Source organism: Nanorana parkeri, unplaced genomic scaffold, assembly GCF_000935625.1.
Source record: "Nanorana parkeri isolate BGI_ZX_2015 unplaced genomic scaffold, ASM93562v1 scaffold578, whole genome shotgun sequence".
Lineage (NCBI taxonomy): Eukaryota > Metazoa > Chordata > Amphibia > Anura > Dicroglossidae > Nanorana > Nanorana parkeri.
This window is the reverse complement of record NW_017306846.1, coordinates 514179-532594: the sequence shown is the minus strand read 5'-3', so window position 1 is coordinate 532594 and position 18416 is coordinate 514179. Positions and strand designations below refer to the sequence as shown.

At 43.8% G+C, this 18416-nt stretch overlaps 1 protein-coding gene across 2 annotated transcripts in view; it reads left to right on the top strand.

Annotated features, from left to right (window-relative positions):
* The first annotated feature begins 2905 nt into the window (after window positions 1-2905).
* Window positions 2906-18416, top strand: part of ACOX2 (acyl-CoA oxidase 2) — a 32823-nt gene continuing 17312 nt past the window's right edge. For both annotated transcript variants that reach the window (XM_018562449.1, XM_018562447.1), the window contains exons 1-5: window positions 2906-3100; window positions 6936-7098; window positions 13675-13826; window positions 15861-15968; window positions 17304-17423. In XM_018562449.1, the coding sequence (XP_018417951.1) occupies window positions 2956-3100; window positions 6936-7098; window positions 13675-13826; window positions 15861-15968; window positions 17304-17423 (688 nt within the window). In that variant the 5' untranslated portion in view covers window positions 2906-2955. The remainder of the gene's footprint in view (window positions 3101-6935; window positions 7099-13674; window positions 13827-15860; window positions 15969-17303; window positions 17424-18416) is intronic.

Here is an 18416-nt window from a genome sequence, read left to right as displayed (position 1 = left end):
AGCTAGCACACAGCGCCGCTGCTGCTTGCGGGCCGTCTTCCTCCTGTCATCGGCTGCTGCTCTGTGTCGTGGTGCTGGCGCTGGGGGGCGAGAGCAGCAAAGTTAAATACACCGCTGTGTACAGGTGTATCTAGCTCTTTGTCTGGAGTTCATCTTTACAGGGATTTTCAACTATGGTATCATCTTCACTGTGGCCGTAAATATAACCATTGAGGGTAGAGTCACTTCTACCAACACCAATGAACTGTTCACAGCAAAGCTACCAAGTTTGGAGGCTCAGTTTTAAAAGGCAATAGGTTTCCAAGACTTGAAAGTCTGGAAGGTAAATAGGCTTCTTAGACTTAATGGCCTGGAAGGTCAATAGGGTTCCAAGACTTAAAGCTTGGAAGGTAAATAGGTGTTCAAGACTTGAAAGGCTGGAAGGTCAAAAGGTTTCCTAGACCTGAAAGCCTGCTAGATTTGAAAGCCTTTAAAGCCAATAGGTTTCCAAGACCTCTTTATATTCAGTGGAATCTTGATGCTGATGGCAGTGCTGATACTTTCCACCTTCCAGTTTTGATTAACGAGCCACTTTTCTTTTTTAGGTGCGATATGGGCGTGTAGGCGATTCATCATCATCTGAATCTGCCATGATGCCTCAGGTAGTTATACTTTTCTTACTTTGTTTTTGGCAACTTTGCTGGTCAAGACCATATATGTGAACCTTCTGACTTTGACATGGTGATCTCAGCTTTTCTATAAGCCTGGGTCATGTTTTAAATATTTCAGCCTGCCTAGCGGTCAGGTAATTGGATTAGTGATGTCAGTAGCACTACTGGAGGAGGCATGGGTTGTGCTATCTCCTCCACCATATGAATTTTTTTGATGCCCAGGGCGAGAATAAGCTTACTGTCTGGAGCTAGAGTACCTAGAGTAGAGGTGAGGTCGCCTCTACTCTAGAGTACCTAGAGTAGAGGTGAGGTTGCCAACTTTTCTGGGAGAAAATACTGGCCATGATCTCATTCTTCTAAACGTCAGGAACAAGCCCCATTTTACTTGTCAGTCCAACAAAATACCAGCTAGGTGGCAACCCTAGTAGAGGCAGTGGGGTTTATATTAAGCTGCATTGATTGTCTAAGTATTATACTGCATACGTGTTGCCATCATAGCCTGTTTCTTTGCCTTGTATTGCCACCATTGTCAGTTGTCCATATATTGCCAACATAACCTATTGCCAGTGTATTGCCCGCATTGCTTATCTGTTGCTCACATCCTGTCACACTTAACTTCTGTTGTTTGTCACAATCGGCATAATTGTCAGTGATGTCAGAATTCATCTTCTCCATATTTTTTGGTCAGTACTGGGTCACTCATAAAGTACCAAGCATTTGGATTAGCATAACAGCCATGCAGGGCAAGGTTAGCAATGGCAGCCTCCATACTTCTCTTGGCTTCATTTAATTTTCTATCATATATATATATATTTCCTTCTTTTATTACAGGCGGTGCTACCAACTCCCGCGGAGGGGACGGCAAATTAGCGCAACTGACACTGCCATTCTGTGATTCCATTTTGAGTTTTAAGTTTAAAAAAAACACAATTTGTGATAATCATGATATGTGATCAGCTGGTGCAAAATAAAATAAGCATACAACTCTCGTCTTATTTCACTTCAGTGAACTTCATCAGTAAATTGCGAATGTGATTCTACAGTAAACATTAACACTATGTTAATGTCTAAAGCTTATTGTGTCTACCTTCATTTTATATAACACATTGCAGCTACATGCATTCCAGTATTCAGTAAAGGAAAACTACGAGGTGAGTGATTTGAAGGTTGACAATGAAACTGTTACACGTCGGCTCAATAGATCGGCAAGTGAGCGAACACATACCGTCGCTCGCTCACTTCTCGATCCTGTCCCTGCATAGAGCCAAAGGAAAGAGGGACAGAGGGATTTGGTTATAAAAGAGGGACAACTGGGGAGGAAAGAGGGACAGAGGGATTTGGTTATAAAAGAGGGACAACTGAGGAGGAAAGAGGGACAGAGGGATTTTGGTTCTATAAGAGGGACAACTGGGGAGGAAAGAGGGACAGAGGGATCTGATTCCAAAAGAGGGACAACTATGGAGGAAAGAGGGACAGAGGGCTTTTGTTATAAAAGAGGGACAACTATGGAGGAAAGAGGGACAGGGGGATTTGGTTATAAAAGAGGGACAACTGAGGAGGAAAGAGGGACAGAGGGATTTGGTTGTAAAAGAGGGACAACTGAGGAGGAAAGAGGGACAGAGGGATTTGGTTGTAAAAGAGGGACAACTGAGGAGGAAAGAGGGACAGAGGGATTTGGTTGTAAAAGAGGGACAACTATGGAGGAAAGAGGGACAGGGGGATTTGGTGCTAAAAGAGGGACAGCTGTGGAAAGAGGGACAGAGGGATTTGGTTGTAAAAGAGGGACAACTGAGGAGGAAAGACGATTTTGGTTAAAAAATAAATAAAACTGAGGAGGAAGGTGGGACAGACAGATTTGGTTCTAAAAGAGGGACAACTGAGGAGGAAGGTGGGACGGAGGGTTCTAAATAAGGGACAGTTGGGAGCTATGCCTTGCACAGTTGTCTGCACCTTTTTCCCCCCAGTATCTCTTTTCTCCACTCAGTTAAACCAGCTGCATACAGCATAATACGGAAGCTGGTCTGTAAGGAGTTAACAGTAGCTGAGCCATCCTCCATGCTGACAGAAGCCTCCGTCACATTGCCTCGGCCACGGTCATAGTGAACACAGCCCTCCCAGAAGTGTTGTGATAGGGGAAAGGTGAACTTTCTCTCCTATACTGATCAGCAGAGATCAAATCCTCAATGTGAGATTAGAGTTCTGTCTGGGAGGAGTTGCAGAGTGAAGTGACACCTCTCCACCCTCCTTATCTGTGCCTAGTGACAACCAAGGCGTGCAATACAGGAGCGAAGCCTGAGCGGTGACAATGGCATGGTGGAAGGTCAGCTCTGCTGGGAAAGATGTTAACCCTGACCTGGCCATTGAGAGAGAGTCCCCTTCCTTCAACGTGGAGACCCTCATTAACATCCTGCATGGAGGGGCAGAGGAAACCCGACTCAGGAGATCAGTGGGTGAGCAATATTGTATGCTGGGTCTATGCAATGGTGACATTATATCAGGGTGCAGTATCACAGCAGCTTAGAGGAATTGCACAGCTAGCATGGGGGATGCTGCTGCTACTTGTAGGCCCCTTACAGGTACATGCTTCTGCCTTGCAGATACATATCACTGAGCACTGACTGTGTACACTTTGCATACAGCTTGTGCATGTTTGTAACGCATTCCAATCCCTTCCAATGTCTAAAACTTTAACATCAGCAGCATTCTTACTTGCAGATAAATGACTCCGCTCATAGTGCAAAGTTGAACTCCAGACAACCTGCTGCATACCAAATTAAAATACATAGATCGGATCTGTTTTATCTGTCAAATGATGTAATGCTGTTCAGCCAGGTGTGTGATCCAGACGCTCCTGCCAAAAAGCACAGCTAGGTCCTGCACTACCCAAGACCTCTATGTTGACCAGGGGTGGGCAAACAACTTCAGTCCTTCAGCTGTTGTGGAACTACAAATCCAATGAGGCATTGCAAGACTCTGACTAGGGTTGCCAACTTTTCTTCAAGTGAAACCCATACACTCTTGCGACGGTCACGTGATTTATTTTTTTCTGAGAATATAGGGCAGAGAGCAAGGAGAGGCAGCCAGGGAAGGGAATAAGGAGACCAGCTATATAGGACTACAAACCCCAGCAATAAATAATACAGCAATGCCAAATAATATAAAGCTGCATGCTATTTGTTTTGGGGTGGCGCCCTGATGTCTCCAGGAAAACAAATGGCACACTCATCAATTTGTCACCAGCTTTACAGAAAGGTGCACATGGAAGGGCTTTAAACAGTAACAGCAAAACGTTTCCCAGCACACTCACCAGCCAGCATGCAAAACAACTGTTACTGATGTCTCCAGGGTCTCAGGTGGCCTGTTCGGGCTCTCAGGTGGACTCTGCCGGCTCTCAGGGGGCTGCTGTGGGCTCTCAGGTGGACTCTGCCGGCTCTCAGGGGGCTGCTGTGGGCTCTCAGGTGAGCTGTGCGGGCTCTCAGGTGGGCTGTGCAGGCTCTCAGATGGGCTGTGCGGGCTCTCAGGTAGACTCTGCGGGCTCTCAGGTGGGCTATGCGGGCTATCAGGTGGGCAATGCGGGCTTCCAGGTGGGCTATGCAGGCTCTCAGGTGGGCTATGCGGGCTCTTATGTGCACCCTCTAGGTGGGCTATGTGCACTCTCCAGGCGCGCTATGTGGGGTCTCAAGTGCGCTATGTGTACTCTTAGGACGGCTGTGTGCACTCTCAGGTGGGCTATGTGAATTCTCAGGTGGCTGTCTGCAGTCTCAGGTGGGCTATGCGGATTCTCAAATGGCTGTGTGCACTCTCAGGTGGGCTATGCAGGCTTTCAGGAGTGCTGTATGGGGGGTGCGGTGTCTCACCAGGGACCTGGAGGCGGGCAGCGTGGTGTCAGGAAGATGGAGGAGGGGATGAGCAGGCTGATACCTGTTTACAGGTGCTCATGGCTCATGATGTGGCTGGCTGAGGTCCCATGCTTGCAGGTGACCTCAGCAGCCGCATCTGTCAAAAAATGTACAGTGCCGGTACCGGCCTGCCACCCGGACATAAGACTCAAAAACCACACTGGGTAAATCCCAGAGAGGTGGCAACCCTAACTTTGAAAGCCTCAGGCATGACTCCCAGAGGCAGAGGCATAATGGGATTTGTGGTTTTATCACAGCTGGAGGGCTAGAGTTTGCCCAACTCTGGTGTAGACTATGCTGCAGTAAAGTAATACAGCCTGGTCCAAGACCTGCCCCAATCTGTGATTGGACAATGAAAGAACCTCAAGCAGCTCTCAGTGTTAAGCTCAACATACATACAATCTGATTGTACACTATCTGAGACCTCTGTTTAGACTACGCTACAGTAGAGTAATACAGCCTGGTCCAGGACCTGCCCCAGCCTGTGATTGGCCAATGCACGAGCTGCAGGGAGCTCTCAGTATTAGACTCAGCACTGTGCAATGCAGCAAAGCCTGATTGGCTAAAAGAGCTGTGCCCTCCCTCTGACAGTCTGAGTTTAGCTGTGCAGGGGATTACAGAAGCCTGATCTAAAAAGAGCATCAGGAAGCAAAAACATGTGTGACAAGTCTCTGATGGAAGCTTTGTGGCTGAATTCTCTGGTTATGGTGGAGCTTATCCTTATTAGCGGCACTGCAAGTGGTGTCACCGCCCCTGAACTTCAGGCATTTCGGGAGTTTGAATAGGGCAGGTTCTGTCTGAGGCTCCTCACATGGGTAATTCATGTTATGATTTTGTTAAAGGAAACCTATGAGGTGAGTGCTTTTCACTCATCTTCATAGTTCTAGCCGACCTGTGACAATGAGACTGTCACAGGTCGGCTCAGTAGATCGGGAAGTGAGCGAACACATACCGGCGTTCGCTCACTTCTCGATCCTGTCACGGCCAGAGCCATGACAGGGGAGGGACTGAATTTCCCCCTCCCCGCTCCGATCCTCCAGCGCTGACTGGCAGAACGGACGGGGGAGGGGGCGGGTACAGCTGGCTCGGCCTCTAGATAGGCAGAGCCAGCTGTCACTCACGCAGCTGGGCGGATCCAGACATAATTGTCGGGATCCGCTTCAGCTGCGGCGTCTCAGTGCTTGCGGTATACTGCGGCGTCTCAGTATACCGCGAGCTGTAGCTTGCGGTGTACTGAGCTTAGGTTGACGAGAGGACGCTAGTTTGTGTCCTCCCGTTACCCTTAGGAGAACTGTGGGGAAAAGCCCTAACCCCATAGTTCTCCTTTAAATAGATTAACTTAACAGATCTCAGTTAACATTTTACCCACAGTTGGCAGTAGATGTTTTTGTAACTGGAGTTTATTGAGCAAAAAATATGGTGCTTTTGCACTGAGCCTTTCCATATGTGTGGAGGAGCTGGAAATGTACATAGACTTTGCACTTTGACTTTGACACTTACAGGGCTATTCACAAAAGGGAGAACAGTTTGGAAAAGTCAGGTAAAGAGAGCAATCTAGGCCAAAATAGCTGATTAGGAAATATTCTCCAATTCCTCTCACTTTCCAGTTCAGCTATGGGGGGTGTTGGGGGTATTCTGCATAGCCGACTTTTATTATACTGCATTGTTGGGACTTGTAGTCCTGCATAGCTTTTGGTTTCTTGCACCGGGGCCCTGAAGGTTCTAGTTACGCCACTGCTCTTCACCCTTTTGTGAATAGACCTGTTATACTCTAATGCAGGGGTAGGCAATCCTTGCAATCCAGCTGTGATGAAACTACAAGTCCCATGAGGCATTGCAAGACTGGCAGCCACATGCATGACTCCCAGGGGCAGAAGCATGATGAGATTTGTAGTGTCACCACAGCTGGAGTACTGAGGGTGCCCACCCCTGCTCTAGTCTAAGTCATGGATTAAAATGTGAGGGGATATATGTTTGGTATCCCTGTAATCAGGACAAACATGAGAATATGCAGAGAGTTTGTCTGCTCAGTAAACAAAATTCTGTACAAACTTTCCTAGAAGGAACTGGAGACAGTGGCGTCACTAGGGGGGTGCCGCAGTTGCGGCCCGCACCGGGTGACACCATTGGAGTGGGTGAGACCAAAATGACTGGCAGTCATTTTGGTGTCGCCCCCTCTGAAAAGTCGGGCACTCAGTCATTTTGGGTCACGACCCACCAGTTGAGAACCAAGGCTGTAGACTATCTGCACAATGGGCAATATAAGGATGTGGTAAGGACATTAGACTGTAAGCTTCTCCAGTGTGCTTGGTTTAATGTCGTTGTAAAGCTTTGTGGAATTAGCAGTGTATGAATACAAATCATATTTCCTTTGTCTCTTTGTCAGTGACCACCATTCAGAAGGACCCAGTGTTCAGCCTTGAGGATCTCTACTTCAAGACCCGAGCTGAGAGATATGAAGGAGCCATCCGAAACGCTTTCCATTTAAAGAAGAAATTCAAGGAGTTTGGATGGGAAGACAATGGACCAGAGGTGATACATGCCTACAGGTACCAAGCTTTCATTGTCTTTTTATGTAATGTACAAATCCCTGTGTTCTTGTGACAGGAACAAATATGGGCACGGATGTTGGTGTTTCTAACAAGGGCTCATTAAGCTTTTATGACAGCTGTAGAGTTTAAATTTTAAATTGGACCTTTTGTGTGCACCCAAGCTGACCCTGAAGTTCATGTAGGTATAGTCAAAACTTTTATTTAGGGAAAGGGTAAAATGTTTTGTCCTGATTCATTTTTACTTCCTGTCCAGTAGACGCAACAGGAAGCGAGAGAAAAACCTCAAAGTCAAAGAAATACCTCTCAGACAGGTGTTACCAGAACAGGTGTCCCTGTTAAAGAAGAACTCCAGGGAAAAATTTTCTTAACCCTTGCAGTGGAGCTACCTCAACACTGAAAGGGTTGGGTGCTTCTTTTTGCCTAGGTTGAAAAATAACAAAGATATATTCACCCAAACCTTGGAGCCAGCTTGCTCTTAGACCGGTCACGTCTGCCTCGCTAACCCTCCACCTAGACAAAAACAAGCACTTCAATCTTGCATTGGGGGGGTAGCTCCATTGCAAGGGTTAAGACAATGTTTCCCCAAAGTTCTGCTTTAAGGATTAGATTTTAATTAAAAGATTCGATTTATTAAGGATGAAATTGTACTTTCGGCACAGTTATGCCAAATGTTGCCGTCAACCGCAGTACCCACCCCCTGTAGCCCTGGGTGAGGGAACAGTGTAAGGTACAGTAACCCCTGAACATGATATCAAAAGCCAGAGTCCATTTTGCCAAATGCCACCAGTTGTCTGGCAATGTCAACCATCTTCTTTTAGCTTACATTCACAAAAGAATGGAAAAAGATCAAAAACAGATCTGAAATTTTCAGACACTTGATGGCAAAATATAAAAATAAAAAAATGATAAAAAAAATATTTCAACAGAACAGTTGAGAAGCACAACGTTGGGGTCCTAAGATAAAACGTTTAACAGATCCTTGGGTTCCAGAAGTATTTTATACGCCGGATCCTTGGGGTACCGAGTGAAAAGGTTCCATTACCAATGGCTGGTAGTTAGTAGGGATGGGATTGATGTTCGAGTTGAGCAAGAGTGTTCGGCGAACACACGAACTATCAGGGCATTCAGCGGGCTGTTTGTCCGCTGAGCGCCCCACAAGGCACTGTGCACTCATTGGGTAAAGCACAGGTCAGGTGCAAGACTGTGCCCAATCACAGCACAGTGCACTGTGAGAGCCATGATTGGGCAGAGTAATGATGACTTTGCCCAATCATGGCTCACACCTAAGTCCTGTCAGGTGGCGGACAAATGTAAACTGTTGATGTCACCACTAGCTCCACCCAATTGTTTATATTGGCGGCATCTGTCAGAATGCCATTCTGCGGCGTGAGTTCGTCGCGAGCGGACAGGTCGGCGGCTGTCGTTTTTTAAAAATTATTATTATTTCTATTTTTTTTTCTATGTTTTTTCTATGTCGTCGAAGTCGTGATTTTAGGATTACGTCGGGGGATTTCTTTTTCTTTTTAAATAAAAGACTTGTCAAAAACTTTCTTGTCTTTTTTTAAATAAAGTTTGGTGTCTTTGTAACAATTTGAATTAACCCTTTAGTGAATCGGTAGGGTTACAAGTACCCCTTACTCATTCACAAGGGGGTGCTGCGTCTGGGTGCCCCTTTATTAAAGGGGTTCCCCAATGTGAATAAGGCCCCTGCCCGCACCCCCACAACCAATGCTCCAGGGCTTGTGAGGAAGAGGCCATTGTCCCCATCGGCACGGGGACAAGGTTATTTTCCAGGGGCGACAAGCACCCTCACTGGAAAAGCACCCCTGGAAAAGCACCCTCCCAGTGCCGAAGGCATGTGGCCTGGTATGGCGGGGGGGAAGGGGGTGCTCGCTCGCCCCCCCCTTTCCTGCCCTGCCAGACCTGTGCTCAGATGAAGGGTCTTGTTAGAAATTAGACCCCATGTTTTTTTCCCCCCATCTTTGGTTCTGGGGTTCCACAGAATTCCTACCAGACCTTAAGGGCCTGGTAAGACTTTGAGGGGGAACCCCATGCTTTTTTTTGTTTTTTTAAATGGGGTTCCTTCCTAACTTTCCAACCATACCTATAGGGTCTGGAATTGTTTGGGTGTGGGAACCACATGCTTTTTTAAAAATAAATGTCATTTTTGCTGCAGCAGGTTCTATACATCGCGCCACTTTACAGGCAGGTTAAGGGGACTCCCCAGGCACAATATTTAAAGGAATCTTTCATTTTTATTGTTTCACTTTAAGCAATGTTAAAATCACTGCTCCTTTTTTTCATTGATACATGTCCCCCAAGGCAGTACACGGATGCCCATACCCTTTTCATGGCCAATAATATTGCATATAAGCCTTCAAAATGGTGACATTTGATTTTACAAGTTCTGGTCCCATAGACTTTCATTAAGTTCGATGTTTGAGTTCGAAGTTTTTCCATGTTGTAAAGTTCAAACTTGAACCGAACTCAAGTGTCTTCGGCCCATCACTAGTAGTTAGTAGACAAGGCTTCATAAACAGTAGGCATCGGTCAAACTGGCATCAAAATTATGAGGCCAAATTCTGTGACTGCGCCATGTTGGCGCATATGACACTGCAGTCCATTTAATACAAGCTGCTTTCCTTGTGTCCTCCCTACCAGGAAAGATCTGAAGGAACGTAACACCAGTGCTCATGTGCTTACAACCCAAACCATTATGGTTCTATTGACTCCTCAGCAAAGAACTCCTTAAGGCCATTAATTACCGGATTAGAATGTGAGAAATATCCTTCATTTTTATATAATATAATTAAGAGATAAGGCGTTCACCCCACAGGCATTAGAAGAAGCATTTATCCGTTTATAATGAGAATTTGTAGCTCATCAATGGAAAGGGCCATTTTGTTTTTATTATATTTAATCATTTTCATCCTGCGGCAGGAACAGGATTTCACATGGATGGCAAATGTGAGGGTAGAAAAGTGTAAAACTTCACAGGGCTTTTATTGGCTTCAATCCACTTTTAAGAGGATATCAATCCAAATGTTAGAGCTGTGCGGAATAATGAAAGGGAGACTTAAGCTGGTCTTACACTTACAGATTTTTTTTGTTCAGCCTGCGGGCTAAAGGAAAAAAAATCTAACAGATTCCTCATGTCTGTGAAGGTTCTTATTCATCCAGGTCATGGTATATCTATAAAAAATAAGTCAGGGCAACTGGACTTGCTGTATTTTTCTTGAAGACGTTTCACTGGACATCCGACCAGCTTTCTCATTCTGAATTGTGAAAGCTGGTCGGATGTCCACTGAAACGTCTTCAAGAAAAATACAGCAAGTCCAGTTGCCTTGACTTATTTGTTATAGATATAGATATTTTTATAGATATAACAGATTCCTCCATCCGCGCTAAACACTAACGCTCCCTTTTAAGCACAAAAACACTTTCCTTTCTGTTATATAGCGTGTGCACCATTATAAATAATAGACAATCCTATGAAAGGATACACAAATACGGAATGCAAGGTTTGTAAAGACAATATGGAGAAGTACACTTGTGCAAAAAAAAACAGTTCACATGCAAGAGAACGTTTTATAAAAAAACTAAAGGGTCTATTTGTATTGTAGCTATTGACCATATGAATCTTTCTGATTGTTCGCACTGCGCGAACACCGACAAACACAAACATTCTTAGATACATTGGGGGGAATTTATCAAAGCACTTGCGCCAGTTTTAGCCTCTTCGATCATTTTTTTAATGTGCAAATCTGTCTTTCAACATGTGCCCCTGTTTTCACCTGAACTTGCACTACTTTTACAACTGCACGTGTTTTGCAAATGTTTTCTTCAGAGCTTGCACTACTTTTTCAGTTGCATGTTTTTTGCACGTGTTTTCATCTGCACTTGTTGTGGGCTGTCTGAAACTGGACCATCGCCTAAGAAAACAATCACAACTTAAGAAGTCCCCATGACCACTTCTCCAAGATGCGACAGTTAAGCTTTTTGCCTGAAGTTACAAGTCTTCTTTCCTGAAGTCTATTAAACCTCATTTATCAACAACATTACACTAGCTTGATAAATCCGGTGCAAATATATTCCGTGCAAGTTCAAACACTCGCAATTGCTATGATAAATTCCCCCCATTTTCTTTTCAGGTCGAATGTATGTAATGTAATACTGCATTTTGGAGCTGAAATACTTATTTCCTATGTTCATCAGCTACATCTAGTGGCCAAAATGTAGTATTACATTTGTGTTTTTTTGTGCACCTAAGAACAAATGTTCAGAAAAGATTCGTAGGGGAATGGCTCTGTGAAATGGTTATGAATAGCTCTTAAAAACATACATTGGTTTCTAACAAACAACTTAGAAAATCCGCCATAAGAAAACTAGCAATTGCAGGTGTTCATTTAGACCCTCGAGCTGGATGATCATATATATTATCATATATCAATAATGAAACAGTTGGCAAAACACCTAGAAGCACATGGGCATATAATGAAAAATTGTAATGTCCCCTACGCCTGCAGTTGTATAAAATGGATTACACCTCCAATGCATATGATGTCATTATAGCAAGGGGACATGCCTTGACAAAGCTCATATATTAGTAACAGTTCAGAAATTATGATATCTCCCAATAGTAGTTTATTGAATATGAGAGTACCCAACACATTGCAACAGTATGGAGTAAGTCAATCCCCAGTTCATATAGGTTCATGATGGTTATTCTTCATAATCTACATAACCATTCCACAGAGATGCCCCCAATGATTCAAATGATGTGAATGTTAAGCAATATATCACAATAATAAATGAGAGGTGTAAACAGAGGGATCCTCAGCCCCATATCACATGAAAATATATACATGTCAGAATAAAATTAAATTCAAGCTTGTCACATATATATTGCAAAAAGCCATTTGACATGATAAATAAGATAGATAAAGAAAATCCCTGTACCCATACACCTGCATGTGGTGGATGTGCCTCCAGAGAATGCCTGACGTCAGAGTGAAATGAACTCCACATGTATCGTGGCCAGCCGCCACTTCATCAGGAGTTACCTTCACATTCCTGTGAATGCGGCCAAAATTGTAACAGTGCATGGCCAGCCTTAGGTCATTGTTGTAGGCAAAAAGCAAATTTCTTCCTCTAAACCATAAGGCCTCATTCACACAAGGTGCATAACTCTGGAGCTTGATTCTTGTGGCTTCAGTTAGAGATGTTTCTGGGTGTCTAAATCTAAAGTGTATATTATCATTGGATGCAGCAATATATAGGAAGAGGCTAATGTCAATTCACATGCAGTACCTCTGTGGTTTATTATATACACGGTATCAATGTCCCATTGACCAATTTCAGACAAAATGCCCCATACTGTAATTAGTTGACCATTTTTATATATGGATAGGTTCATATAGAGCCTGTTCTCCACAGTAGCTCATGTTCTCATGTCCCTACAATATATAAACATACACACACGATGGAACCAATTCAGGAGAACACCATGGTGAGGATGGTGGAGAACACCATCAACCTACTAGTATGGTTTTGAGTTATTGGTGTAAGTCTACACAAGGATGGAGAGAAGATACAATTCAGGAGAACAACATGGTGGAGCACACCATCAAGCCTACTAGTATGGTTTTGGATTATGGGTGTAAGTCCACCCAAGAATGGAGAGAAGATACAATTCAGGAGAACACCATGGTGGAGATGATGAAGAACACCATCAACCTACTAGTATGGTTTTGGATTGCGGGTGTAAGTCCACACAAGAATGGACAGAAGATAAAATTCAGGAGAACGCCATGGTGGAAATGGTGTTCCTGACAGGGACAATTTAAGCATAAACAGTTAAATTGGCAGTGTTGGTGTTTATATTGTGCAATAGCTTCTTTGCTATCTGCAGGTTTTTTTTTTTTATTATTATTCTGACAGCTGGTGCATTGACAGCTAGGAATGCATAGCTAGATTCCTATTGGCTATTTCACTTTGCAATAGCCAATAGCAAACTAGCTATTGCACCCACCCTCTGCTGCTGTCAATCACTAGAAGAGGACCTGATGGAGAACCCCCCTCTGCTGATTGACAGCAGCAGAGGGCGTGGCTTCCCCACACTAAATTTAGTACTGCTTGTGCAAAGCAGGACTAAATGTAGAAAGCAGCTTACCGCCCGGGATTCCACACCGCTGCAGCCTTTCATTCGCCGGGTCTGCCCCGCCCACTATTCCCCCCTGTTGTATACAGCCACCACCTCCAGGCCTGGTAAACCTCAATATATTTTTTAAAAATGTTTTTGGGTTTAGATATGCTTTAATCTATGGGGTGAGGCGGGGGCTGTCATACCTGGGAAAAAAAGCAATCAAAGTTTTCCAACCTGTCCAGTCTCATCTTTTGCAGACAAGACTCGGCAAGCAGCGTTTTCGGGTGACTCATTGACGTGCATTACTCTAATTTAATGTCTATGGGCGTTTTAAACAATTGCTATTAATCCGAACTTATCAATATCCTTTCCCCCTGTCAGGCAATTTTTAAGGCATTCGGTTGCTCATACCTATCTTCTGCTTTCAGGGCACTTAGCGGAGAGTACGCTCTTAACATCCACAATGTCTTTACACAATCTCTCAACGCACTGGGTACAGATCAGCAAATCGCCAAGTGGCTGCCCCTTGCCACCAACTATCAAATCTTAGGAACATATGCTCAGACTGAGCTGGGACACGGTATGTTACTGCAGACTAAGTGCTTATCTTGTCCTGTCTACGTGTGTGAGTGTGTATATATATATATACGTATATATATATATACGTATATATATATATACGTATATATATATATACGTATATATATATATACGTATATATATATATACACACACACACACACCAATCAGCCATAACATTATGACCACCCCCTAATATTGAGTAGGTCTCCCTTTTGCTGCCAAAGCAGCCCTGGCCCATCGAGGCATGGACTCCACTAAACCTCTGAAGGTATTCTGTGGTATCTTCCACCAAGCTGTCAGTAGTAGTTCCTGTAAGTCCTGTAATTGCTATGGATCGAACTTGATATTCTAGCACATCCCACAGATGCTCAATTGAATTGAGATATGGAGAATTTGGAGGCCAAGTCAACACCTTAAACTCACTTTTGTGTTCCTCAAACCATTCTTGAACTATTTTTGCAGTGTGGAAGGGCACATTATCCTGCTAAAAGAGGCCACTGCCATCAGGGAATACATGAAGAGGTGAACTTTGTCAGCTACAATGTTTAGGTAGGTGGTACATGTCATAATAACATCCACATGAATGGCAGGATTCAAGGTTTCCCAGCAAAACATTGCCCAAAGCATCGCACTGCCTTCGCTGGCTTGCCTTCTTCCCATAGTGCATCTTGGTGCCATCTCTTCACCAGGTAAGCAACACACATGCACCTGGCCATCCACATGATGTAAAAGAAAATACGATTAATAAGACCAGGACACCTTCTTCCATTGCTCCATGGTCCAGTAGTCTGATGTAGACATTTTTTGGGTACACGGGTCAGCATGGGCACCCTGACTGGTCTGAGTCTACGCAGCCCCATACGCAAAAACTGCAATGCTCTGTGTGCTTAGACACCTTTCTTTGGGAACCACCATTAACTTTACCAGCTACAGTAGCTCTTCTATTGGGTCGGACTATGTGTGCCAGCCTTTGCTCCCCACATGCATCAATGACCCTTGGCCACCCATGATCTTGATACCGGTTCGCCAGTTTTCCTTTCTTGGGCCACTTATGGTAGGTTTTGACCACTACAGACCGGAAACATCCCACAAGAGCTGCAGTTTTGGAGTTTCTCTGACCCAGTCGTCTAACCATCAAAATTTGGCCCTTGTCAAAGTCGCTCGAATCCTTACGCTTGCCCATTTTTTCTGCTTTCAGCACATCAACTTCAGGGACAAAATTTTAACTTGCTGCCACTTCCAGGTGCCATTGTAACGAGATATGTTCATTACTTCAACTCTCGGTGTCATAATGTTATGGCTGATGTGTGTATATATTTTTGGAATTATATTAAAAAATAGAAACAAACAAAAAATAGCTGAATAATAATAGCTAAAGGGGTGAATTAGTTAATTAGGGCTGATTAGGGTTATTTTAGGGTCATTTTAACCACCCAGTGCTGCCGGCAAATGCGGTGGTTAGGGGGGAGTGGCAATGGGGACAGAGGGTCAGAGTAGGGTCTGTAGATATTTTGGATGTACATAGCACACAGAAAGTCCACAACTGGTAAAAATGAAAGCTGTTTGCATGCCATCGCTTCCTTCGCAAGCCAAAAAACAAGGGGTTGATTCCTCATTCTAGGATAATAAATGGAGTCATGCACATTATTCCTTTATGCCCCTGTTTGCTCTTTGAATTAAATGGTTCTATAATATTCAACTGCATCTGTGCTTTGAATCAGTGGATCCATAGTTGGCTCAGTGGCGTAAAGGAATGAAAAACAAGAGAAGACCTCTTTGCAGTGGCCATAGTAGGTGAACTTGGACAGTCGGGTCAGTCAGGGATCTTGTCAGTGGTTGATTGTAAATGCCACTTTGTAAACTTCAACTTTTGATTTTCTGCCATAGACTAGACAGTTATTAAGGTTTGTACAGGTTACGCAGCATGTGTATTTTATCAGATAACTTGATTAAACACAGAAAACATCAGCAAGTATATGTGCTAAAGGCTAAAGATCTAAGTCCATTCACCTAGCTTGTTGATTTGTTTCAGGCACTTATCTTCGAGGCTTGGAAACAACTGCCACCTTCGACCCCAAAACACAGGAATTTATCGTTGACACTCCAAACATTACAGCAACAAAATGGTGGCCAGGAGACTGTAAGTATACCCTTTAAACAGTTGTGCTGCTCTTGGTGACTTATGAGTTTTAGGGTTTAGTACTTAACCAAGGCAGGAGGAACACTAACATCTCTTTGTGAGCCAAAAGTCTGAATATGAAATGTACAAAATGGCTACCTGCATGGTTTACTCTCAGGGGTATTTTTCTTTACTGCATGTTTTTTACCAATTTAGCGATTACTAAGACCTTGCTCCCAACTGTCACTCATTTGTGAAGCAAATCCCTTTGTCACTCTTTGTTTCTAAAATGACCCTCTTTTCTGTCTGATGTACATACAGACAAATAAATATGCAATTTATCGCTCTCAGTCTTTCATCAACCTTCAGGATATTGTTCTTACTGGACTTCAAACACTAATATGAAGAAAACGTAGTGGTGAAAAGAAGCATAATTGGGTTTAACTGGTCAAGATCCAGGTTATGAAAGGGGCATGGCTAGTGGCGTATCCAGGGTATGGCACATGCCCTGGGTGCCACCCCAACGAAGACCGATGTCTTATTTTCTCTTCCCACCCCTCTCCCATACACATCTCCCACCTGGCCTCTTAGCAACCAGGGATGCTCTGGCCTGTGTCCCGCCCAGATCCTGGCAACCAGTGACATCACTAGTTGCCAGGAGCTGCGCAGGAAGCCGGCCAGAGCATCCCGGGTTGCTGAGAGACCAGCGGGGAGATGTGTAAGGGCCATACACATCTCCGCGCCCAGCTGTTAGCAACCGGAGTGGGCACAGAGATGTGTATGCTGGCAGGACGCCAGCCAGGGTGTCCCAGGTTCCTAAGAGCTGAGCGGGGCACAATTTGTTGTAGATACACCTCTGGGCATATTTGCCTAATATTCTGTGCTTAATGGCGTCCCTTTGTCCTATCTGTAAAAGTTGGGGGGTATGCCTAAGGTGTGGGATGGGTAACACAGGTGATACACATCACAAATCAGAATGGAGCACAATGGCGTTTGGCATCTACCAGGGTTGAAAAAGGAAATTATACAATTTTCCTCAGTAATTAACTAAGGAAAATAGGAGAGTCAAATATTTTTATATAGTAACGAGGGTCTCAGTTTTGTTAAACATTTTATTCAAATTTCCCTATACATACAACAAGAACATATAACAGGAAAACATGTGAAAATGCATATTGACAGATATGTGTTACATGCTGCAGGTATACAGTATGTCTAATACATGGATGATCCTCACCATAGATAATATGTACACGAAAAACTGGTTGTAATAAAGAAAAAATAGTAGTACTCGCTGTGGCCCCGTGCCCCATGCTATGTTACATAATGCTAATATGTGTTCTTTCACTTGCACAGTAGGAAAGACCTGCACTCATGCTCTTGTCCTGGCCCAATTACATAGTATGGGAAAGAAATATGGAATGCATCCTTTCATCGTGCCTGTCCGGAGTCTAAAGGACCATTCTCCACTCCCAGGTAACAATCCATATCTTCAGATTCGGAGTTACTATAGGGTCCATTTAAAAAAGCAGCAGGGTGGCTGTATCATGACCATACCACTGATTAAAATGAAAAATGACTGCTCATTTAAAAAGCACTGAAAAGTGTGCATTGTGCCCCTCTGCCTTTGTGAGTCCAAAACTGTCAGAATGCAATTAAAATGAATAGGAAAAAAAGCCAGGAGGAGAGCCCAGTCACATGACTTGCTCTCCTCCAATCACATTAAACCTAGAGAACATCATAGGTTTAATGTGATAGGCTCTGCGGGCTCCTCAGCACTGTCTGCATTTTAGAAATGGGCTGCAAAATAAGGGTCTGAGTGTATGTAACATAGCGGAGTATAACAGAGAGCGGATATCAATATTCTTTCTCCTTTATAAAATGACCTCTATTTTTCCTTTAATTGCATGGCGGGACTAATTTTTTAAAATGTCCTAAAGTGACTTAGGATAAAAAAAGTGTGATAAAGACACATGCAGCAGCTTTCATTTGCCCCTCTACTGGCTGTTCTAATCAGGCAAATGTTGATACTTGCTGCTAATGACGAAGGCTCCTTGCTCCTTCTCACCTTTCACACATTTCTACAGGCCAGGGAAACAGCCCATCGCAGTTATATACATTCCTATACATTCATCACAGTCCTATACATTACCTTATACCCATATACCCTATTTTAGGCTGGAAAATTATGAAAGCTGCTGCAGATATGTGTGCAATTTTTTAAGTGTTTAACAGAGTCACTTCAAGATTTGTTTTTCCTCTAAAAGTACAGCAGATTTCCCCTTTTATGATATTAGTACATCCTAGGGTAAACTAGAACAATTTTTCTATAAACACATGTATGCATGAGGCCCAGCGTGGGCATCAGTACCCAGTTATCAGTGTCTAAGTGCTGTATTTATATGCACGTGGACCCCAAAAAGACTTTCACTCTTAAACTGCTTGGTTCTAGTGTAGGTTTAAGTCTGG